A 26,631-nucleotide genomic window follows, 5' to 3' on the forward strand; every position below is an offset into this window, starting at 1 on the left:
GCTGAGACAGTACAAAACTTGTGTGGATATACCCTCATTCGTGCTTGCAAATAAGGAGTGCTGGAAAAGGGAGGAAAGAATGCTTGCCCTTTCTCCTCTATGCATTGATTCCAATCTCCAATTAGTTTTCTGCTTTGAGCAATGCAGGGATTAGATGCTATTACCAAACACAGTCAAAAATACAAAATGATATTAGAAGATTTTAAGTGTTTCTCAAAGAGTATGCTTGAGGAGCTAAAAAAATTTGAGTCTCCTTGTAACAAAATCAAAACCAAAACAAAACAAAGGTAATTGACATTAACACCATGTCCTCACATGACAGAGGCTGACAGTATAAACAAGAAAATGCTGAACTGATGACAAGGATCATACAACTTTCTACAACTGGCTAGTCAACAGAAGATAAGTCAGAAGAGACTTCTGACTTGTCGGACGTGCCTGATAAGTAAATCCTCTCAAGTTGCAGTAACTGTAATCTCATGCAGGTATTAGAGTGACTTGTCATATCATCAGTTAGAACAGGTACTTGAGCAGACAATTCTCAAGCTACAAGATCAAGCTGCTGTCTGACCAAGGAATCACATCAAGACTTCATTTTAGAAGTCTTTAGTCTTTAGCAAGGCACAGACACAGTCAGAAATGCCACAAGGCACCCTAGCAAGAAGTTTGACAGGTAAAGCCAAAGAGAAGCTGGAAGAATGATGGATAGCAGTCTAGTAAACACCTACTGGTAGGCTTAATAGAAGAAAATGCCATAAAATCAGAACTGTGAGTGAGGGAGAAAATGTAAAAAGCAAGAGGAAGCATAAGGTATAAATGAGATAAGATGCAGATAACCTCTACTGAATGCTTATACATGCGGAGTCTAGAGGCTGCTGAGACCAGCCAACAAAAATCACAATTAGCAGCAGAAAATCTTGCATGCAAGAAGCTGGAGAAGCACAAGATATAAAGTCAACATACAAGTGCAACTCAATGTGTAGCAAGTAGGAACTGAAAAATGTGATGTCTCTCCAGGATGGTTTCTAATGGGATTTCTATAATAGTCAGAAATTAAAGGTAACATGTTGGCAGAAACTACAGGAAGCTGAAGGGCCATTGCCTTCTTCTGTTGCCATCTTATGCAAGGACAATGTGCATTCCCTTTCATCAGCTACAATAACCCTTAACATTTTAAATTCAGACATGAATATAGTATGACAATACAATCTTGTGAGAAGTGAGAAATAGAATGAAACCTAAATGCCTCAAAGTGAAATTGTAGAAAAATTTCAGGTTAAAATGAAATTACACAAGTGAAAGTGTTTTGAAACATACATTGAAATTCGTGCTTATGTTTCAAGCAACAAATTAATTTTATACAAAAAATGACAAGGCTGCAATATGAGGGCCCCTGACATTACAATTTTGGTACATGATTCCATTCTGCGAAGAATTAGGTGTAATAAAACAAATGCAAGGACTGTAGTCATTCAATGTATGGATTGTCACACTTGATGATTGAATGGGTCATTTAAAGATGAATTCAATTCATCCTAATACAAATTTGATTGTTATATAGTTGTTATTTCCTTACCAGAAGCACAAAACATCAATTTACTAATGTATGTTGTAAGAGCAGTTAGCTTAAATGAAAACCAGCACATTTTAACTAGACTATTTAAAGACTGCTGTGTATAAGAACCCTCTTGTGTCATAAACAAACTACTAGCATTTTGTAACAAAAACCCCCAAACTGACAAGTCCTTTAGCAACTTCATTTGCCAGTACAGAAGACTTTTTTCCCTTATATTATATGCAACACACCTGCAAAACATAATTTTCTTCATGTTCACATACATGGCACATCATTTCCCTGCATGAAAATGCAGGAATCAGAATTTGGCCTTACTAAAGCATAAAAATTCAGATAATTCCTAAAGACAGGACAGCAACAATTTGAGGACTGCTAGAGTTCAAAATCATCTACCTGATGTAAGTAAGATAATTCTGAAGCCGTCCTTTTACATGATTAGGAGAAATCTAAAGGGTTACAGAGATTTCCAACAAAACTATTTTGCACATTTCAGTCAAAAAGTAATTACTTATTTCTAACAAAAAAAAAAGGAAAGAAAGAAAAAGAAAATGATTTGTACTATATCCAAATGTTTTTAAGATGTAAATGCACTTGTCATCTTTCACGTAAGCAGGGTGCTAGTGCCCTAAATTAAACAAAAGAAGAAAAGTTAGGGTTGACAAGTATGTCGCTGCGTAACTACAAATTAAATATGCCTTTTGATATTTAATTTTTAACTGTTGAGTACCTTTTCATCAGGCTATTGCCATTAGAAGTTTTTTATTAGATTATTAAATTAGACAAATAACAGATAAAAGATGTGACAAGTATAAAAAATCTGATTTAGCAGATGTGACGCACTTAATCTTTTACTGTGATAGTGGCATTTCATATATTTGAAATGTTTCAAACAATGATCTCTTAACACACCAAAAAGGAAGAAATTCAGATATAACTTGACTATATTCAATTCATGCCAAGTACAGAATGAATATCTAAAAACCACAATCACCTTTCAGTTGAAAGTGCAAAATCACCTAAAACTTTCAAAGCAATGTGAAATTTTAAACACCTCAACCCCCCCGAATATCTGACAAGACAAGTGAAACACAGAAGACACATATTTAAAAAAGACTGTTAGAATAGCAGCTGAAAATCTGTATGCTTTTGAATTCTGAGTGAATGCTGGCTAGATTGCACAGCAGCCAGCATTTCAAAAGCAAATTATAAAGAGATATCACCATTATCTGAATTGTTCAGAAAAATAAATGAACATTGACCTTTTTTGTGGTAAACAAATCCTCACATACTACTGTCTTACAGAAATTAATACAGTAGCTGCATATGTAAACAAATGAAATATAATCAAACTTGCCATAATTTGAAAAGTAATTTGCCATTTGCATGGAAAAGCTTACATTAATATTCTAAAAGACTAAATACCCATATACAACTATCTTTGCTTGTATTACACAAACTTTAATACACAGAAATACTTTCCATCCAAATTCAGTGCAACCACCTCATTTTCTCTCCAAAAGTCTATAGCCTTGCAAGTGAAAAAAATCAATTTTTTAAATATAAAAAATCATGCAAAAACATAAATAAAAAAGCTGCCTAAGACATGACTTATGCATTTTAAATTAGAAATAAAAAACTCACAACAAAACACAATTTACTACCAAAACAGAGATGTATGAACAGGAACAAAAAAACCCCTTGTAGGTTAAACTATCAGATTGACCAGTATACACAAAAAACAATCTAAATACACCCTTGGCAACTGATTAACACTATGTTTCCTATTGTTCCTTTCATCTCTTTTAATTATGTTAATAATGTAGAATAAATCAGAACAATGTTTCAAACAAGAGAAAAGAACTAAACTAGATTTCACTGCTGCTGCATGTTAAAATTCAAGTCTGTCTTGTAAAGACTCAGAAGTCTACATTGAGATTAAAGTGAAAACTTTAATGAGTTATTTATTAACAATAAATCTAATTAAGTTAATAAAACTGCCTTCTAACACTAGCAGTCACACCTTAGATCAAAATAAAGAGCCAAACATAAAATCGCTTTGTGCACAAGTTCTGAGATTCAGATCTTTCTTACTGAAAAGCACATGCATGTTGAAAAACTAAACAGTAAATGTTTTAGCACATAGGCTAAATGAAAGTTTGCCCCATGCAAACAATTTATCCTTTTCTATATTTAAAACTGTAACAAAAAGCATATGTATTAGGAAATATTTAATAATTATAGGACAATTGCTTAAATGAACAAGGCATAAGCTTCTTCCACACTGACAGAAGCAGGATACCACACTTAAATAGTATATATTTTTCAAAGCTTGCTCAAAAGGCAGGCTTCTTAATTTTTTTCAAAATTCTTCTTCAGAACCATTCATTTAATACAGTTCTTCTCATATTTGTATTTTCCTATGATGCAAGAAATTGCTGTCCCCAGTACTTACAGCCAGATGCTTGCAGAGCTGCCAATGATAAATAGTGTCAAGGTTTCTGGATAAGATTTTTCTGAATGTTCTATAACTTCCAAGACTTTAGCTAGTCAAATTAACAATGAATGTTCAAACAGACAGGATTCAAAGGCGGCGGTTTAAATATAAAGAGAAAAATGCTTAAGTGAGTTATTTACGTGACATAGCGAACTCTGTGGACAGAAACCTACCTGTACCTTTTGTCCCCACCCAGATTATGCTTCACTCACTTCTTAAATTCTGTAACAGCTCAGGATAGATTTTTGCCTGTATCAGTTCCACTTAATATAAAAACCAGTTGTATTTCCAAATCAGCTGTCATTTTATGAAGCAAATCAAGTGCAGTCATGTGGGAAAAAAATATTATTTAAAGATGGAATTATAAATTATTGCATTTGTGTAGTTTTTCTTTGTGCATGATTTTTACTGATATGGAAAAGGAAACAAACCAAAAATCAGATTGGAAAACAGAAAATTCTCTAACTGCATTGGTCTACATGGCTCAGCAACAATATTGGCAATAGAGACATGAAATTTCTGTACAGGAAATTCATGTGGATTTTATTCATTTTGTTCATGATGTAGACCTTGACTTTTGAAGCCCTGATTCTCAGAAAGAAACAATGTTGATAACACTGTCAAGGCAAAACATTGAGGTAACTGCTGTGCTACCCAGTGGTATTGCCCATATACAGCATTGCCTGTAGTGTACTCCGAGTATACAGTGATTCATACAGAACTTCTGTTAGCTGTGCAAGGAAAGTAATCAGTAATATTAATAGGCTGTTACCCCTAGAGAATGAAAGTGCAAGATTGAGGGGATTTCTTAAATTATACAGCAGCCTCTGGTAAGCTCACTTGTCTAGCGAGTATCAGATTTCTCTGTCCTTTTATCTGCACTTCAAGCCTGTCTCTTGTTTGAATAATCCCGTGCAATCCATTTACATTTCTAAATAAAAATGGGTTAATTCTATTTAATTTATTTTCTAAATCCTATCCTAATTTAAGTTTTTAACTTGCTCATTCAGTCCTGGTTTCCCACCTTGCTCCACATCCATTCCTTGCTTGATACCAGTCTTCATCAGAAGTTTTTTGTTCCAGTCTCTCCCTCTCTTGCAGTTACATTATTTCCTATCTCAGCATTACCATCTTCCTCCTGAATAATTCCATCTACCCAAAAGCATTACTTGCAATAGTCCAGATCAGGTGGCTTCTGCAGAGAACTGTTCAGAAACAGCTGTAGTCTTGAAGCTCTGGACTGGACAGGAAATTCACCACCAGAAAATTTTTCATCTTGTTCCTAACCAAATCAGGAGTGCTTTCATACACACATTTTCAAAAATGTCCTTTACAAAAGATGCATCACGGCATCAACATGCCCCCAGTTCTGGTCAGATTTTCAATAGCTAGATGGCTTGAAAGTTTCAGACTGAATCAGGGAAGTAATTTACCTTTTCCTTATCTTTTACATATGGGCAAATTGATGTTTTGATCTCTTATTTCCCTTTAGAAAAAAACCTGTTCTTGTCAAAATTTGCCTTTTTACTATCATCACTAGTGCTATTTGAAAGCTGATGCAGAAACAGCACAAAAAACTTCACGCCAAAAGCTGATGTCCTGGCAATCATCCAGTAAGGATACAACACTACACATCACTGATAGCATCACTCAGGGACACAACTGAGGCATAAATAGTTTGCCTTGCCATGATTTCTTCTATTTTTTTTTTTTTACAAATTAAGATTTTGAAAGTCAAAATCCAAACCAGGAAAATGAAACAATGCAAATCTTTACAATTTGCAGACATAAACATTACTGAAAACAGATAATAATTTCCAATATACAATTTTTTCTTAACAAATCAGTATGTTGCTGTTTAACAAATCCTTGAGCGAACAATGTGTTTGACTCAAGTTAGACCCACTCCTCATCATATGTATGGGATTTCAGTTTAATAAAGTAGGTATTTTCAATGCTGTTGGAGATTAAGTGTAACATACAGCTTTGTTTGTTTTGGGTTTTCCTAGAAGGAAAATAAAAAAGATAGCATGTCTACTGCAGTATTAACTGCATTGTTTAGATTATGTATATTTTCTCAATTAAAATCTTACTGTACAATTTAAAGTTGTTTGTGAATACCAGTTTATTGAAAAAAAAATTAATTATATGGCTCTTGGGTGATCTTTATTTTGATTGAATACTGGAAAAAATCTGATTCTAATTTGCCCCACAAAAAGGCTTTTTTTCATCCAGTCCTTTTCAATTACGAAGTTCCTCTACCTTCATGAAGAGGTTACCAATTAATCACTTAATTTTATCTTCAGAGCACCAAATATTTCCAGGGTCAATGAACTCTTGCTACAATCAAACAAACTGAAGGTCCTCAAAGCTACTCTGTCTGGGTTTTGGCTGGGATAGAGTCAATCTTCTTCCTAGTAGCTAGTTTAGTATTTATGGTATTTACTATGAGAATAATGTTGATAACACATCTGTGACTCAGGTGCTGCTGAGCAATGCTTACACTAAGTCAAGGACTTCAGTTTCTCATGCTGCCCTGCCAGCAAGCGGGGGGGAGGAAATCCATGAGACTCTGGGAAGAGACAGAGCTGGGCAGCTTTCCCTGACTGGCCAAAGGATATTCCATACCACAGGACAACACGTAAACTAGGGGGAAAGCTGGCTGGGGACAAGCTGGGCATCGGTCACTTACTGGTGAATGACTATTTTTCACTTGCATCACTTGTTTTTCTTTCTTCTTCCTTGTGGTTTATTTATCTCTTTGTTATTTTCCTTTTCATTAGAATTTATTATTATTATTTTATTTCAATTATTAAACTGTCCTTATCCCAACACATCTGTTTTTTTTACTTTTACCCTTCTGATTTTTTCCCTCATGCCACCAGCGCAGGAGAGCAGCTGTGTGATGCTTAGTTGCCGGTTTATGTTAAATCATGATACTTCTATACCAGTAGTCAACAGAGTTAACATTTAACAGAGGTTAATTAATTGGAAAGGTAATTAATCATCAAGGTGGAGAAGTACAGAAGTAGTGTCTACATGTTCCTTTTTAACATGTCTAGCTAGCAGGTAACCCCAAACAACTTTTCTACTATTTTAAATTGGTCAACACTATGATATGCAACCTGAAGAGGTGTCTCTAATATTCACTGTCTTCACTTCAATTTTTGCCACAAAGTTACCGAGAAAGTACATTAAACCAAAAATAAATTGGACAACAAGAAGGCTGAGGCCTATCTGTATCAGAAATGCACTATTCCCTTTAAACAAAGAAAAGACTGCAGAATTATCCTAAAGGCAATGTGAGCCTAGAAAGTACATGCCAATGCACTAGATCAAGAAAATGAGCATATAAAAAGCTGACACAATGTCTTGGTCTTGGTTAGCTGGTAGTAATCCAAATGTGCCAAGTGAAAACATACTTCAAATATGATGACAAGTTATGTATTATTCAGAAACGTTTTTGAATGTGCAAGATGAGTATCTAAGTTATTTCCGCAGTACGTTGTATCACAGCATATATTCTGAGCACAAAAGTATTAACAAGAGATGGAAGACACACTTTTATCTAAAGTCATAAACTCTAAGATCCTTTTGCTTTTGAGCAAACAAGCACCTTCAGCTCCTGATTTACAGATTACCAGTGTAATTACTTCCATATCTAGTTTTTAAGTACCACAGAATTTTTACTAAGTCTGCCACATACAACTCCATGAAAAAATCAAAACAAGAATGTACAAATTGATTAGGACAAGATCACCTTCCAAATGCCATGTACTATGTCACTGTAACTAATTTCTACTTGGTATTAACCAGGCATTTATGTGATAAGGAATTCAACTGTATCAATTTTGCATAGGACAAATTACGTGTTCAAAGGACCTAAGTGTGCACACTATTCACCACAGCAAAAAAAGAAAAAGGCAGACCCATTTATATATTATGCTCCCTCGAAACAGAGGACATTAAAGCATTTCAATAATGACTAACATCTCAGTCATTTTAAACATCTTATACCTGCCCTTCGATGGTTTACCATTCTTTGCTGAACTACTGTTATAATATGCATTTTCTCATAATTTTACCTTTTGAGAACTATAATTACATCTATTATCAAAATAGCCAGATTCTATTGGAAAATGTCCCAAACAACCTCAGGGAATTTCATAAGAAAAAAGCAAAGATGGCTTTTATAATTCCTTCTATTATATACAAGCAATGAAGCAAAATAATCACAAAAAACAAGTATTAAAGAGATTATCAATAATGAAAGCAGCTTTAATAATTTGGGGGTATTTGAAAAATGATTTAGGAATTAAGTAAAGTCTGTGAGAAAGAACTCATAATGAGAACATGTCAAAAGTTAAAAACACAGACTAGAAAAAAGTTTTTAATTGTACAGTAAATTTTAGGTCCTATCAATCACTGTTAAAATCATTTGAGTTTAATAAGCAGATATTTACCTGTTGGAATGAGACAATCTTTCCAATCAAAATATCCTGCATAAATGCCAGGTTCTAATGACCCAACTATTGGATCTGCCTTGAATTCAATGTACATTTCAAACAGTCTTTGATCCAGCTCTTTCAAGGATTCCATACTAACCTAAAAAATTAAACAAAAAAAAAGGAAAGAGAAAGAACATAGTAAATAGTCATTAACTAAAAGAATTTAATCACCTACCCAAAAAATAATGTCTTCCTTAATTTCAGCAAAAAGCAGCAATTACTGACATATTTCAATTCATAATTATGTATATAAAATCTTCAAAACTTCCATATTATCTGTCCATCCTACCCAGTATAATTTTTTTCCTGATTGTATTCAGCAGTAGACATTTTCATGAAAAATACAAGGAATGCCTAAGCAGGCAGATCATTCAGTAACTGTCTACTGGCATGATTTTTTTCCTGCGTGTCAGGAGGTCTTATCTTGCAAACTAAACAACTGAATTTTGTGAATGCTTTAAAATATACCCATAAAAATTTCAATCCCTAAACATGAAGATTTTTCTATAATACTTTGAATGTATCAATTTTACTTTTACAATTTCTCACTATATTATTAAAAATACATTATTTATTTAGAAGTCTCTGTCTTCTGAAATTGAACCTATGGACTTTCCCTGTCTACTTCAACAAGTGTTTGTACAACAGAAGCAAAAGCTGCAGCTCATTAGCATCTGTAGAACTCTTCTCTTTAACAGCTCTCCATGCACCTCTCTGTAATTCACACAACTTAGCCACACTGAAGGCTAAGGGGATATGGACAGTTTGTTCACTGTATCTGAACAACTTTAAATTTTATACACGGCTTTTTATTAAACAGAGGTGCCCCTTGTAATTATAGCTTCTACAATGATTCTATAACATAATGCATATCACAAAATGTTTAAGCAGAACACTAGTATCTAAACATGGTAATGGATGCTAAATGCAAATAAAATGAAATGAAAATTAAGATCAAAATCTCATGTGACTTCTGCTGAAATGTATTTACCTTTATAAATAAGAGCTTAAGCAACACAAAAATAAAGCTTTTAAACTAGTGTTCATTTTCCTCAACAATTAGGGGAAAAGGCACACACACACACATATGTATGAATGGATAATAATTTCCAGAAGTAAAGGGGTTTAAAAATGAGTTCTGCTTTAAAAGCAGGTCTCTAGATCAGACTGGGATTTCAGAAAAAGAAAGGACTCCTTATCATCCCTTTCTAAGGATTTAATACTGCAAACTGTAGAATAAGGGCTGAACCTTATTCGCTAGAGGGATGTCTCTAAGTTGTACACTACTCTGGTATGCCTACATTGTTAAAAAAAGAGAAAAAGGAACTGCAATATTTGAGTCAGGAACAGAAACAGAGAAGCTTTCAGGAAGGAGATCACAAGTCTAAGGGAAAACAGTTGTTATTGAGGCCAAGGCTAATGTTAGGAAAGTTGGGATGGTGAAGCTGGTGCTCAGAGAGAAGAGACACCACGACTTTCCTGCTTTTCTAGGTGATGAACATTCTTTGATTTGTCACAAGAGGATCTCTATCCCAAAGGAAAGCTCTCTATAAGGCATAAGAAGATCAAGGCTATTTTGTTCCTCTTTTCCTTCTACTTGACTGTCTATTTTTAAATAGAACATATTTAAAAAGGTAAAGACATATCACACTTTTTTCCTCTTACACATACTTTAAGACATTTTCACTTCAATTTCTTATGATTAGGGAGAATAACAACCCTTAGATCATACCTATTTAGCTTGAAACGAGGTAAAAGTAAGTTTGAGTGCAAAGTCCCTGCAAATATGCACCCATTCAAATAATCTGTGAAACAACTGCTTCAGTGTTCCTCAGCAAAGCATTTTAGAATTAAGTAATTTGACCTTCCACTTTTGCAGTCGTTCAGTACAAAAGATCATCTGCACATTCAATACAGGTTTTTTAGTTTCATACAAGTTCTCTTCAACCTGTTTCAAGTTCAATACACAATAATATTGTGGTAACCTGGTTTTTCAGATGGTGGAAAGACTGCAAGAAAGACTGAACAATTAATCTGAAAGTAACTTTGAGCCCAGGATTGGGGGAAGTAAGCAGAGCAGAAGTCCTTAACATCCCCTGTGTATACCCATATCCCTGATCCTCAAGTGGGCTAAATGCTTACAAAAATAGACAATTCTCACATTGTTGCCTTTCTAATATGAACATCCCTGTGACTACAGTTTTCAATTCTTGCATAAAGCCATTTTGAGCCTCTACTTTTTAAGGTTATCTAATTATCAGAACTGTGGCAACAACTTTATTCAGAAGCTTAATCAATAAGCTAGATGAATTTTATGGGATACATTTTTTTTTCTACTTCCTAAATGACTACACTGATAAGTTGAATTAAAGAATCTCCACAGAGAAGTGCAAGAGTCATGAGTATGTGCCAAGGTAGCATGTGCTAAAAGCACAGTGTAATGTTTGGTTGCTTTATGCAATTTTATATTTGGCAGACTAAGAAAAAATAGTGAAATAATTTTCATATAGAATGTAAGGAAATGTTCTTGGCTATCATTTATAATTTTGGTACTTCAGAATATTAGATAATAATGATTTCCCTACTAATGAAGGCAACTTTAAGAAAAATAGCCCAGTTTAAGAACAGATAGTTTTTTACTAAAACACACTACCAAACTCACTTTAAAATTAGATTTATAAAGCTGACAAAATTTAAAAGTATGATTTAGTTTCAGTATTTTCAGATAAAAACTAGTCTTTTAAAAAATTGCCAATTCTTTATCACAATTTTTAATCTAATATTTAAATAAATTTAAACTTTCAGAAGTTTAGGTGACAGAATAAAAAACTGAAACAATCAATTCACCCCTCTAAACAACTGTGAGCTTCCATCCTCATTTAAAATTAATAAAGGGCTCAAAAATTGCCCTCTTATGATGACTATCTAATTATCCAAATCCCCCCAGCTGGAATGACCCATTGATGTGTCCCATACATGCAGTATTGCATCAGTCAGAGTTTTCAAAGGGTTAACACAGATTGGAAATTAATCTGCCCCTTCAACATCTGAATTTGGTAATTTATAAGTGTATCAAACTTTTAGTGGCAATACTTTGATGTAGCTGTGCAAGGCAGGGTGTTCAACACATACATAATGGTCTCAGATGTCTTAGCTGATTCTAACTGTACTGAGCTCAACTCTGAGTAGCAAAAAATTTGTAATATCCAGAGTAATTTTCTATATTGTACTAACCCCACAAATCATAGCAATCCCTTTCAAATGCTATTCAAAACTACTTAGGCTGTAGAAATTCAAGCAACATTCAGGCATAATGGGACTAAGGATGTACTACATAGTTGAACAATCAGTTTGAGTGAAATACTGTACTTGGTACTGGAAAAGATAACATTTTACTTCCAACCAACAAATATTTCTGTAAATAAACTAGGTTTATGGTCCTAAGGATTAAGTCACAACATTTCTCATAAGAAGTGATTAATCTTTACAAAAAGGCAGGAAAATGAGACAGCTACTGCCACCCACTTTGACATTTTCGTTCTTTGAAAAAGAAAAAACAACAAAACCCTCCCCCCCCTCAAAACACAACAAAAAAACCATGAACTAGTTTACGAACAAGAGCTATCAGTAATGCAGATTTCCAGATGAAATAATTTATCAAGTATATTCCTGAGATAACAATCTTTTACTCTCTACATTGAGAGAACACAGTGACATTAAACAGCGTTACTGAGAAATCAGATAAGCTCTGCCATTGAATACACAAGTCCTGAACAAGAGCTCACATTTTCTATCCCAGCTGCTCAAGTCCTGTATGAACACACAGAACCATATCCTTGTTGTTGCTATGTCCAACCAATGCTTGGAGTCCCACCTATTCGTGGAAGGCTCACTCAGGAGTCATTCTGGATGTCTGGACACTTGCACCTACTTTTCAGAGAAGGTCAAACAAATAAAAATCTTAAAGCAATGATGCTTCATTCCAGGGCTCTCACTTACTTGAGTTATTTTATCAACACCTTGGAAGCCATGTTTCTCAAAGTGTTCAGCTATATTTAGGAAGGTATGGCGCTCCAGGTAACGGCAGTTACTGAGTGCAATTAAAAGTCTCTGCTCCTAAAAATTAAGAGAAGAAAGATCATAACAGTTGAAAAAAGAAGTATCATCATAACCAACAATGTAAATGTATATAGAGTATTTTACTGACTCTCTGTGCATAATAAACATTCTCATAAATAAAGAAGTGTTTACAAATACTTTTGTCAACAAACTACTGAGAAATGAATGAATATTAGGTATGATGATTGAACATGATGCTTCCTCTTATAGGTCCTCTTATATGATCCAGAGCATTCATTGGAATAGTTATGACTAATACAGAACTGTGGTTAAGACTTTACAAAAATTAGGTTTGGACGGCTTTCCAGGAAGCTGTTTCTGGATTTTACTTTGTTTCAAGAAATATACTAAGAATTATGACCATCATAAATATACTAAGAATTATGGCCATCATAAAAATCAACTGAAGATCATCTTCACTTTCCCATGAAGCTGGCTAAAACAAGGGAAGCAGGTACTGAACAAATGCCCTCACCAACTCTAAAATACTAGAGGGTTCTGAACTACATTATATAATTTCAGCAGTTTGAAGAAATTCTAGGTGGTTATAACTTATGTCTGTTCTTCAATGACTTTTTTAACTATAAGAGAGTCAAATACATTCTGGAGTTGAGATACTACAACTGCCTGTCCTTGATCATGATATAAGATATAGCTTCCAAACAAAGAACCAAACAAGACAAAACTACTATTTAAATAGACTGGGTCTTCCCTTTCCCCCCGCCTCCTTTTCATTTCAAACTATTTTTCTACCTCAGATGAAAGTTGAAAATCAACTGAGCAAATATTTTGAAAACAAAATTATTTGACAGTAAAGTCACCATAACAGCACTGATCTGATTAAAAATGGTATTGGTTTTCAGACCCAGAACTCCTGACAGTTTTGCATTTCAGTAATACAATGACTAGGACTGAGAGTTGCCTTCTACTTTAAGTTATAATCAGGCAGTATGCAAACTATTCGAAAAATGAGAATTCAAAAAATATGGTGACCAATCTTACTCCAATCACTCACTTGCTCTGTTCTCATTCAAGAAAGAGAAGACAAAATGTCTTGTGATTTACATAAGAAAAGAATACCATGGAACCATAGAAGTCATACATTGCCTAAAATGATGATTTCTTTTTTTTTCAGCATTTGGAAGAAGCCACAAGTCAACAACTGATACCAAATCTGTGTGTTGCAAGAATAAAATTATATAAAGAACGAGTTATTATAGTCTACAATTCAGAAACTTGCCCCAGTTTGGCAATCTGTGATTCTTTATTGTAGCAGAAATGCTTACTACTCTTGTAAATTAGGCAAACCTGGGCTTCTGACAACATTTAAAACCTGTACTAAGGAATATTCATTTCACTAGAGGTTCTCAGTAGGTTTCTTGCAGGTAAAACCTACATTTTTTCATCAGCTGCTTAAACGGAAGAAAGTACATTAACCAAAGCATCAAGAATATTAAAAATATTTTTCCAACTTCCTAAAAATCCAAAATCAAACAAGCCAAACAAATAACCAATACTTATTCTCAGTAAATTTTCTGTGGGAAAGAAGCATTATAGCATTATTGAATATCTGTATCTTTGTGGGTTTCAAAAGGGAACTAATAATTAGACTGATTCTAATCTAAAACAAGGTAATAAATCAAAAGTCAGATCCTCAGCTGACTTAACACCAGTGCTATTTTCACTGATTTCTGTGATGCCATTTTAGTTTCTGAGGACTTGTTTTTAAAAATCACTTTAATGAGTTACCTTAACATGGTACACTAAGATACCATAAAAACCAGTGCTTTCAACAAGAGAAATGCCTACAGAATACAAAATTATTCTCTATAAAAAAAGAAAACAAAATAAACAGTATTTACAATATTGCAACAATAAAAAAGAGCCACATTCCTGTATCTTTGAGAAATATTTTCACATCAACTTTTAGATGTAGAAGCCAAACTTACTGAAGAAAGACTTGATTCTTCATGAATGCTTCCAAACAAATCTGGAGATGAAACATCAACTGAAAGACTAGGAATATATTGTTTAAAAAGTAAGTATATACAAAACTATAGTGCTTTTGATTATGTGATACATGGTGGATTCAATCAAAAGGAATGAAATGCAATCCTGTTTCAATACCCCCCTTACACCAGATAACAAAGCAGTCCACGTTGTTCAGTTTTTCCAAGATGCCCACAAAGCCTGCAGGAGGAGGTTGGTGGTCTGATAGTAGTATTCTAGCTACAAACCTTTTCTTTTCTTCCTAAAGCATTTATCTTTAATAAAATTTCTCTGTTTCACCACATATTCTGTTTTTACACCTATCCAGCCAATGGTAATCTGAATAGGAAGAAAAACCAGAGCTAATTTGCCTTTCCAATGCATATTGCTATATTTGCCAAATCTCTGACTTTTCACGAATGTTTGTAACTCTTGGAGGCTCAGGCTACTCCGACTTGTTTTGGTCTCTAAAATAAGTGGCTCATAAGAATTTATTGAACAAACAATTTTCATGAATTTAGCAGAAATACCAATATAATTAGTAAAAAAATAGAAGGGAAGAAAACAAAGGCAGGGGATGTTTCACCATGACTGGACATTACTTAGCGACAAGTACGACTGATTACATGTAAAGTCATGTCAAAACCAACACATCTGCTTCAACAGCAGCACACAACTTGTGTCACTGAAAAAACAGTATAAATAATGTATTATTAATTATCTTATATGAACTTTATTACATGATGCCACACAACATTTTGACATAAAAAGTACCTGCTCTTATTTCAAAGCATCACTATTCAGAGGCAAAGTATTCACAAGAAATATGAAATACAGAAGGGATAAAACCACAACCCTGGTGAAATGTAAGACTTGCACACACAATTGCAGAATACTACACATAAATCTTATTTCTTTTTACTTACTGTGATGTATCTATGTCACCATCAGGTTTGGTGCTCAGTTGTTCCAAACAATCTATAAAGCCCTAGGAAATAATAAAGCAAGATCTAAATTTTCTGCCAGAACTAAAAAGCGTTCTCAAATTCACTTTTACTACACTCAATAAAAGCAGAGCAATCATCACCTGGTTTTGTCTTAAACCTTACATAAAACCAGTAACGTTTAGTTACAGCTTTTGAATGCATATTTTCTATTTTGCATGCATCATAGTGTACTTTTAGGAAAACATAGTAATTTTTAACCCTGATAAGTAATTTTCATGATACATGCTTAAAATTATGCAGTGATAATCTGCTGAATAGCATGGTTAACAGTTTTTATGTGCTCAATCTGAACAGTGGATTCCAAGTAAAAATTGCAGAAGCCTCACTATAATCCTTTTGCTGCTTTGGCTCCCCATGTCTTATTCGAGGAGACTATTAAAATGGTTCAAAAACCTAAAGAATGCTATTACTAAATTTTAAAAAAATCAGATATTGTTACAACGAACACTGTTTTCTGCTACAGAAATTAAAAGCCAGATCCTCAGCTGATGAAAACCAGCATTTCTCCTCTGACTGCAGTATATAGATGTTAGATGGCATCAGCTCAGGAAGCATCATTGTCAATAAAATCTTGAAAAATCACATTCAGTAAAATACTTGAATATGTCACTTACTCTCTCAGGATTTGCCATCGCTGGATTGAGCTAGTCAGCACTACCTACTTTTAAGTCAAACATTTCTCAGAATCCCTGAGTGCACCACAGGAATAACAGAGTCATCAACTTAAGCTACCTTTTGGGAGGTGGGTAAGGTACAACGCACACATTTTGATTGTCACTGGTGTTGACAATTTCATACTTCAAAGTGATCAAGATACCTGCATGATCCCAATGCTTAGTTGGCACACATCCTCCTGTGTTTTCTGCTGCTGGAAAACCTGAGGATGCAAGCATATTATTTCAGCAGAACAACTTCACATGGCCTTATTTTCAAAGAAGACTTGAGTAACTCAGCCCTAAAGAGATGACACAATTAAAGGAATGGCTGCTGGGACACTGTTTTCTTATGGATCAATTTCAATTTTTCTCCATCCTAAAAATGGGAGAGAAAATACAAGTCCCAGTAAACAGTTTGATAAACATGAGGAGATAATACAGTAAAAGGAAGAAAATCCTAGCACATGCGGTGAGTGTCATTGCTGGCTAATGGAATGGCAGCAAAAGTTCCCAGGATATTTCAAGGCCTTCATGTCCTAAAAAGAAGGACTCATCGTGCAGGTGAATTCACTGCAGATTCTTTTGAATAAATGTTCATTAAGAAAACAGACGAGCTAGTCAGAAAGATTAATGTAAATGAGGTGAGAGAAACAATATCTATACATAGGTCCCCAAGAGAGTGGAAAAGTGTTGGAAAAGTGTTAAACTCCCTAAGAAAGAAATATCAATGTTTCAATCAATCAGGGCCTCAAGGTACTGAGTAGATGGGGACTAAAAATTGAATTTAAGTTCTTCAAGTAATTTGGATCTAACAGTGAGTGAAGAGTAACTCCTAGGAATGGCCTCTCCCATTTTTATTTCAGATGTAACGTCTACTGCTATCTGAATAGTATGTAAGTAGCATTTTTTTTCCAGAAGAACAGCTTTAAGGATTTAAATACAAATTCCATCTGCCCCATAACCACAAATTACCCATAACAAATGAAGCAAAATCAGAAGTCTAAAAGCTAGCACAAGTGAAAATGTGTACATGAGAAACAAATACAGAGGAAAGTTATACCCTTGTATCATTCTCTGGAAGTTCTTTTCATGTAAATTACTATTGGTTTTCAGAAGAAGAACAAAAATGAAAACATCAATCAAAACTTACACTGGCTTCTCCAGGTTTGCAGTCCAACACAGTTTTAAGAGATTGCAAGGAACGAATAATGCACTGCTCAAACTGGGATGGCTGAAAGTCAAACGAGTTGTTAGCTGTAGATAAGCATGTTAAATATACAGTACACAAATAGATAAAAACTTACAAGCTGTGTAGTAAGCTCTTTATTCCCAAATTATCCCAAATAAGGGGTGGAGGGAAAAAAAAAAAAATCACACTTCATGTATTACCAGAGGATCCTTTCAGAGTGATACTCTTTTGTATGTAAATTATCTACAGAATTATTACCATAGATCAATGTACATTTTTTTCTCTAAATGAGAGATTTTTATACCAGCCTCGTATAAAAGGCTTAGGAAATATTTTTAGAGTTTTTTGTTGTAGCATTACCGATGCCTATTGACACACTCCCTCCTACACTTCTTGAGCCAAGATGCAATAGAATTTCACCTGGGATGTCCAATATTTCTGCATGGTATTTCAGCAAAAAGTTTCTAAAAAAATCAGACTGAAATTTGTTTCAAATGGAACAAAAAATGTTTTGAGAGGCTACTGTTACCTTCAGGTTTCCAAACCTGAATTTGAGTGTATGGATAACATGTATCAATTTCATCCTGAAAGTGCAAACAAGTTCACAGAAAAGTTATTAGTCACTTTTTCCTTGCCTTTCTCTCTTCTCTGATAAGCCACACCTAATTTTTTTAATGCATCTGTCTGCTGGTATTGGGCATGAACCTGTTCTGCAGGGCAACATAAAGCAGTCACTGCTCCAGAAAAACGAGACATCATCTTACTGGATTTGAGTCAAAGAAGTGGACAAAAATGCTTTTAAGTCCTGTAAAGTTGTTTTTCATTCATTAGATAGTTTATGGCACGTCACCAACCTTAGGCTTCGGAATAATTTTTATTTCTGTAAATTATGGAGGTGGATAGGGAAACTGATGCTCACATGGCATAATGAAAATCATGAAAAAGCCACTAAGACAATCTCTATTTAGTATTTTTGGATCCCTTAAAAGAAGAAAGCCAGCAGTAAAGTGCTCTTGGGTTTTCACTTCCACACTATAAAACATCACCTCTCAGGACAGGAAAGTTGTTTAGATATATGATACTTTGGATATTATGAGGCTGAAAAAACTTGGTTCTGTATCACACTGTATCTTTTATCTGGAATATAAATGCTAGAGAGGTCTTCAACCTTTTCTACAAACTTAAAATACAATTTCTACCTCAAGCCTAAAATGTCTCCAAAGAGACTGCCTGGTCCTTTTTTATAGTGGTTGACCAGTGCTCTAACATTACCCCAATGAACTATACTTTAGTAGGTAAACTGTCTCTCTATGACAAAACACAGTCAGCTTCCACCATTAAAATTTGGCATGTTTGAACCATGGTTGAAACCTACTCAAAAGGTATCTAGTAAAGTACAGTATACAAGGAATGAATGGGTGATTTCAAAGCACAAAAATCACTTGAACAGTTTTTTAATAAAGATGGGTTAGGCTACAGCACAAGCATAAAGAAACAACACTTCTGTGGAAGAACTTCCCCCCTGCCTTCATTCAGCAGATAAACACAGTGAAAAACAGAAAAGTTATAGGGACTTGCCCATAGCAGCAGCAACTGAAATCAAGACCAGAAGCTGTAAATCTGGTTATAGTACTACAATTGACAACAACACTCCTTCCTACGGTATGCATATTGTGACTGCTTAACGTCCTCCTACTCAACTTCAAACATGTATTAATAGAAGCAAATAAGAAGAACTAAAAAGTCTGTGGAGCATTCCCTTAGATAACATACACAAAGGAACTGTCCCTCCCACAGGCCTTTTCTGCTTTCGCAGATTGTATTTAAGTCACACCTACAGCGCGCTTGCTGTGTTTTAGGCATTACTCATTACTGTTTATTTCCAGCAAGCGTCTTGCTAATTTACCTGAATTTGGTTTCAAGTCATTGGTTGTTTGCATGTAGGCAATACCCTAAATTAGTTGCTTCTCAGTTCAATTTCTCATTATAACATATAAGTGACCTATTTATTCAGCTACAGACCAATTCCATGGTAGTGTGCCTACTAAGTTATGAAGCATTTTGATGTGAACTGAACTTGTGACCTCAAGTATGATTTTTTACTCCAGTAAACCATTCAAAGACGTAACCATTCAAACAATTAAAAAAAAATTAGCCTCCCATATTTTAATAAAACTATAGACACTATGCATACACGGATAAAGTCCAAAGTAATTTAAATTTTGGAGAATGTAGAAATCACTTTCATTACAGATGCAAAAGAAAGAAAAAATCCGGCAATGGAAGTGCCTACAAGACACCAAGTATACCCACCAACGATGTCAAACCTTCATTATCAACAACCCAGTCCTCCTTTTCAGCTAATCTCTTTATATCTGTAGAACAGAATAATAGGGGAAACATGGGATGGGTGGGTGGGGAGAGAAGGTATAAATTTTAATTATTAAAAACTCTTGAACTTGAAAAGAAACCACAGACACTGGAACTGCAATGACTAGGCATACAAGCCAATAGCACTATAAGCTTCAAAGCCTTCAGTACTCTCAAATGACTAAGAATGGAACTCACACATGGTCTGCTGACACCACACAGAGAAGCACATCTATGATACATGGCAGGACTTGCATGAAGCACATAGTTTTCTGGAAAGCTTAGAATTAAAGGAATATTGCAAAGGCTTTGGGTTTGTTTTTGTTTTGTAAATTTTTAATCACAATATAAAATACTCCAACTAAGAATCCAAGTCTCTAGCCTGTAACGCTCTAGCATTTAAAATGAAAGAAAAACTGCCTAGCATTTTAGCAAAGACAGAAAGAACAGCATATAATTCATATTCAGAACTCTAAAAGAGGCACAGGGTCCCAACTCAGGGTCAAGGATCCATGGTGCAAGATTTTCTTCAAAAGTTCATGAACAAATATGCAAAAAGCACTCTCTCCCACTACCCAGAAGGTGTTAACTTATACAGGCTTACTACTTAACTATTTATTAGGATGTGAATGCAAAACTTATGCACTATAAAACAATTCTTCTGTGGATGGCATGCATCATGCATCATCACTGTGTTTTGGGCTTAATTGAAGTGTAAACAGAACAAAGATGACCTGTGTGCAATTTGCAGGGCTTTGACATACAGTTTTCCTATACAGAAATTGCTCATCAGAAGTGCCTGCATATCGTGCAACTCACTTTTAAATGAATAAAAATTTCAGTGAATTACCATCTCTTCTAAAAATCCAAGAAAAGAGAATAACTAATGCATGCTAAAAGTTATCTTCAAAATTTTACTGCTTTCTGTAGCTAAATTAAGAAGCTTAGTTATAGTGTCATACTCTGCAACACTCACACAAGTATAGGCTCAATAAGGATAAAAGGCATTAAGGGACTGTGTAGAATAATGACTCTGTTCACTTTTCTACTTAATTCAATTGATATTCTTCTAAGGGCTTAGATTGCACTGGGCAGCCTTTACATGTTTTTGTGGCTGCTCACTTTGCATTCTGCTCTTAGCTAATACAAATATAAAATCCACCAAATTCTTTCTCATACCTCACTGCTCATCAAATTCCAGTCAAATACATTCATGTAAACTCACTGTCTAGTCTGGCATTCACATAATTTGTCTTTCATGACCTTTATGACCAGTGACCACATACAGGAGGGAAAGAACACAGACTGCCTCACAGGGCCAGTGTGTGTACATGGTGTTTATCATAAGACAACAAAAAAACTCCTGTGTGTGGGCAGGTTTATCATATTTGAAAAGCTAAAGTGCTCTAATGAGTATTTTAACTACATCTGAATATTCTAACTACATCTGAATGCCTTTACCAACTTACAACATGCAGCAAGAGATGAAACTGAAGTTTATATCAGCACTTTACTCATATTTCAGAGTTATTAGAGAGGTGAAATTCAAGTCCAGGAGCTGACTTTTTGACCTACATATTGCAGATATAGCTACTTCTGAGATACATGTACATAGCTCCATAAGAATATCCATTACCTGTACTTTCACTCGTTCCCCAATAATATGAGTTTCTTATTAAAGGGCCCAGTTAACCTGGTCATGTGCAGAAAAAAATCCCCACTATTTTAAATACATTCCAGAAGTACAATTTTCTTTAGTAGGCAAAGAACAAAAAAAAGGAGCAGAAACTCTGCATGTGAACAAAGAACTGGGCTATTGCCTTGGTGCAACAAGTAGGTAAAACCAGTCAAACAACAGTTTTTTTCATCATTGGCCACATATTTGAGCTCTCTGCACCGTGCTGGAGAAGCTAGGTAGGTAGCTCAGAGATTGGATAAGCTGAGGACTGTCAAGAAAACGGTTGAGAGCTAAATACTTCCTTCCTTTGAAACAGCAGGACATCTGAGGACTCCCTCACAGTTCCCAGACAGAAGTCAGTCCAATAAGATCATCCTCATATCACAATTAAAAGGAAAAAAAATCTCATACACCTTTAAGAAAAAATAATTGAACTCAATTGTGCTAAGGGCTGAAAAGCAAAAAAGACTTTCTCATACTTTATGTGAAACCTGAAATAGTGATAGTACTTTACAGAGTTTTAAGGAGACAAGACAATGTATAAACTTGTTCAGCCAGCTCGCTTGATATTAATGCAGAAAAAAAAGTTAATTTTGGAATGGGATTTAATAAAACAAGAGCCAAGAATGCAATTCATATCAATACTGCAACAAATAAACCATAGATAACTAATGATTTGTTGTCACCAAAAGTTTAAAAACTTGCTTCATATAGCCACCTATGCTTGGCATAGTTAAGCCTAGAGTAAAACTCTTAGCCTACATAGAATCATATGCCAAAGATTAAAAGTGACTAAATTGTAATATTAAAAAGCCATAATTTTTTTTACCATTGAGGGTAAGTAGTCTTTTGGAAAAAAATCCCTTGGGCCTGCTAAGAGAATTAGTAGATCAATCTGCCCCAATTTTAGGAGAGACATTTTTTTCTAGGAGATCTACTTAATTGAAATTTAAGTTTCAGAGTTGAATACAAGACAGCAAGAAGAATAGCCTCTGATGGTATAGAGTCATACTAGATCTAAAAATGTGTTACTGGCTTTCACAATCCAGACCTTTATGGCAAAAGTTGTGTACACAGCAGGACACCTGGGGATTACAATGTTAGTAAAAAGCCCTGGAAACCCCACAACTAAATTAAAAGGGCTGTGGATTGTTTGTTTGGGCTTTTTTTTTGTCCTTGGGGATGAGACACTGCTTATTTAATTCTTCGTGTTAGAAGAATTCTCAAGAAAGAAAATAAATTTTATTTCCAACATGGAAAAGCTGCATCGTGAAATAAATCATTTGCATTGTAGAACTGTCTCAACCCAAAAGAAACAAGTGTAACCTACTTTATTTATTAGACTGAGGGAAGAAAATACTCATTACTTATTTCTGGCAGAAAAATCAGGTATCTGAGTAACCCTTGTGAGAGACTACAGAATCAGATGAGTGCACTGCCACTACAACATCCGTAACAAACACAGTTATCTATCAGACCATGGTTTGGCCTCATTAGGGGCACAAAGAATGACAGTGAGCAAGGGGACCTGCAGCCTCCCATTACCTTCAGCTGTGTGCTGTAAGGTCACGATAATGCAACGTACACGAAGGTCCAGAATAAGGTCCTGGATGATCTGAAGCATGTCATTGGGTATCTCAAGTGCAGTAAGAGACTCAGAACTAAGCCTAGAAAAGAAATAAAGTTAGGTGGAAGTGTAAATCTGAAGGTTTTTTAAGCTGATATGACTACATTGAATTTTTCAGACATTTTCTGCATATATAAATACAACGGCTCCATTCTCAGTGTATCTTTGAAAACAAACTATCCCATTCTGAGAAGATTATTTTTTTAAATAAGAAGATTGTAAATGCAGATTTATTTTTCTCTAAGATTACAATAATGTCATCACAGCAACATGTCACCTTTTTCTACTGTCTTCTTGCACTTCCCTGCTTGATCTCCTGTCCTATGATGCAAGAATAATCCTTTTGGAGGAGAAACAACTTTTTTTTGTTGTTTTTAGATGAATGCCTAGGTCAAATACAAAATCCACAACTGGGTTTCTGAGATATTTTTTTACTTGCATGAAAACAGTAACCAAAATTAGGCTGCCAGGAATGGTGATGTGGCTGTGCATCAGATTGCTAAGAATATACATATTCAAGGAGACAAAATACAGCTACTGCATCATAGGCAGAGTAAATTAATTCACTGTTTTGCTTCCAGCTCTCACCAGGCACAAAACACTGGTACTACAGGTGAGGATGGAGACATTAATTTCTGGTTTTTTTTCCTTTAGAAATAGTAACACAGCAGCTACTTGCAAGAATTAGCATTTCAGCTTTCAACTAAAAAGCTGCAGCTGCACTCAGACTTAGGGACACAGAGGGTTGTTCACTGCTTTTATCCAACTCCTGGATATGTAAGCAAGCACAATTCAAAGACAGTCACTGCCATCTGCCCTACTGCTAATACTGAGGAAAGTACAGGTAATAGGAAGTGCCAAAGTGGAGGAATAGGAAGGCACAAAGCAAACAGGTGGAACATTTCCAATCTTCCACCTGTAGGCTCCAGTTCCATGCCTCTGGCATTGGGCACAAACCACCGAACTCCCGCCATTAATGAGGCTGCTCCTCACCCAGCACAACTACTGAATTAGTAGATTAGAAAAATCTGTACTATCTCAGCCAGCCAGAAAACCGAATGTAAATACCCATCTGTGACAAATTTAAGTTACTTTAGACTGCACAGAAGCCCTGTATTTTAGAGTTTATTCCACTAAGCACACAGCTGATCTCTTAGATCATCCTTTTTCTCTTACAATATACCCTAACAAATACATACCTTTCATACCTTTATACTAAGACAAAAATCTTATCAGCAATGGCTCACTTGATTGCATAGCTCTAATTTATTCTCTGGAACCTATTCATACTGGGCAATGAGAGGATGAGGTACAAGAGAAAGACTGTGCTACCACCTGTGTGATACACACAAATATGTATGTGTGATATCAGCTGTGTGAGACATAGAAAGGAGCAGAAAAATTAAGATCACACAGATGTAATGACAAATCCTTGTTATCTAATGCTGTGAGTTCTACCACTCTTAAATACAAGCAGAAAACAGTAAATCATTTGTGAGATGACAGAAAAGAGTAAAATTCTATCATGTGCTTCACAATGACTTTTAGTTATGAACTGTGAAAATAAGGCTTAAGCTATTATGTAACTTTGCAACAAATAAAGGCCTTAGACAATGTGTAGACTCCTCTTGGGAACAGCCCACCTTCATCAATAGTGAGTCACAAGAATTTTGTCAGGCTGTCAAAGTGTGGGGACTTGAAAATTAACCTGCTTTTGCAGTACTTGCACAAACATCTGACCTGGTCACAACTGATCAGTACTCTATGATGACATGTTCCATTCCTCTTCTCCAGATGCCCCTTTTATTCTTTACATACATTTGATCACTTTGCAGTAAAGTCTAGCCCACTTTGCTCAAGTGCCATCACTAAGAAAACAAGGTGGGGAAAGGAGTAGGAGGGAGAGAGGATTTCCCCAGCTCTCAGTTCAGTTGTTCATTACAAGCGTAGTGCCTGGAAAGCAAAAGGAGATTCTCTGAAAGAGAGTCTTCATAGTCTGTAGCCTCAGCCAGGATCTTATCTCAGATGGCAGGAGCACAGCTAACCTTTAGAGAATCATCGCTTACATTTCCAAGCCAGTATGACAGATGTGCAAGTGCTAAAGTCTATAATTTTATAATTTGAGGGAAACTCATGGCTTGCTTCTCATAAAAGGGTGCCCCTTTATATCTTTTCATCAAGTCAGTTCCTTCTTAAATTGAAAGCATTCCATAAAACTCAGCCAGAATAACAAACTTCAGATGGAAATATTTTTCTATGTGGTTAGAGTGCAGATAATTTAAGTGACAACAGAGTGACAGAAAGTGTCAAACAGACCTGACAACAGGTGTGTATCACCCCATCTGCACTAAGAATATCTATACATGATTATACCCCTTTCTTTTCTTCATCTGTGCTGTTACCTGCTTTGAAAACTCAAGATAAAAAGTACAATATCATACCCAGGTATTACTCAAAAGGATTAGTTACTTTTTAAAAGGTAATGACAATTCTTGTAGGCCCCACAGACAAATGCAAGCAAATTTTAGTATATTAGTGAGTCATTTTGCAATTAATGAAATGTACATCATTAATTTTATAAAAAAAATAAGCTGAATGACATTATAAGCAGGAATATCACCTTCCATTAAACAACTGTAATGGTAAATTGTGATCTAAGAATAACTACAGTAAAAACCATGATATTTTCATCCATTTTGGCAAAGACAGGAAGACGTATAGCAAATGCAGCAAATAATTGCTTTATACCCTAAAGAATTAAATTGTGTTTCATTCACTGAGTGCCTATGCTCTGTGCTGTGCCAGGCAAATATTTTGTTCAAACTTTTTCATAAGATGCTATGGGAAGAAATGAATATATTATGTAATAAGACTATACCATGAGACATTGATAATTACACTTGCACATAGAATCCTAAATCTGACATAAGCAATTTTTTTTGTAATCCTATTTTTGAAAATGTTAACATTCTCAAAATTCAGGGTATTTAACACAATGAACAAAACATTTTGTCTTAAAGCACACATATTCCATTAATAGAAGGATTTTATGGGTCCAGAGATGCATTTACCTTACAGTCTGGATAACATGTGTTAGCCACTGGCCAGAAAGTTCAGATTTCATCTCCCAGCCACCATACTGTCTTAATTCTCCTTCTCTGAGGCTGAATGGAAGCAAGGCTCCACGTATAAGTTTTACCAGAGAGTGCATAACTTCCTGAATCATTTTCTGCATCAGAAGAAGGGGAAGAAAAATCAAGGAAAAATCTCTACCAAGATGCTTAAGCAGCAACCTACTTGCTATATACAACAGGAAGAAATGCTAGATTTACAGGGGCTCCATATGGTAGAGAAGGGAGGAAAAGGAGGTATGAGGATACACAAATTATTTAGGAAATCTTTTTTTTCAAGGTGACAC

The 26,631-nt window shown here is 35.0% G+C and overlaps 1 protein-coding gene across 2 annotated transcripts in view; it reads right to left on the reverse strand.

Annotated features, from left to right (window-relative positions):
• Positions 1-26,631, reverse strand: part of EXOC2 (exocyst complex component 2) — a 147,573-nt gene that overhangs the window by 27,188 nt on the left and 93,754 nt on the right. For both annotated transcript variants that reach the window (XM_036402437.2, XM_036402444.2), the window contains 9 exons: positions 26,285-26,442; positions 23,132-23,253; positions 19,852-19,913; positions 17,500-17,580; positions 16,511-16,570; positions 15,613-15,674; positions 14,647-14,713; positions 12,578-12,694; positions 8,534-8,675 (listed from right to left, as the gene is read on the reverse strand). In XM_036402437.2, coding sequence (XP_036258330.1) covers positions 8,534-8,675; positions 12,578-12,694; positions 14,647-14,713; positions 15,613-15,674; positions 16,511-16,570; positions 17,500-17,580; positions 19,852-19,913; positions 23,132-23,253; positions 26,285-26,442 — 871 coding nt within the window. The remainder of the gene's footprint in view (positions 1-8,533; positions 8,676-12,577; positions 12,695-14,646; positions 14,714-15,612; positions 15,675-16,510; positions 16,571-17,499; positions 17,581-19,851; positions 19,914-23,131; positions 23,254-26,284; positions 26,443-26,631) is intronic.

This window comes from Molothrus ater, chromosome 1, assembly GCF_012460135.2.
Source record: "Molothrus ater isolate BHLD 08-10-18 breed brown headed cowbird chromosome 1, BPBGC_Mater_1.1, whole genome shotgun sequence".
NCBI classification, from domain to species: domain Eukaryota; kingdom Metazoa; phylum Chordata; class Aves; order Passeriformes; family Icteridae; genus Molothrus; species Molothrus ater.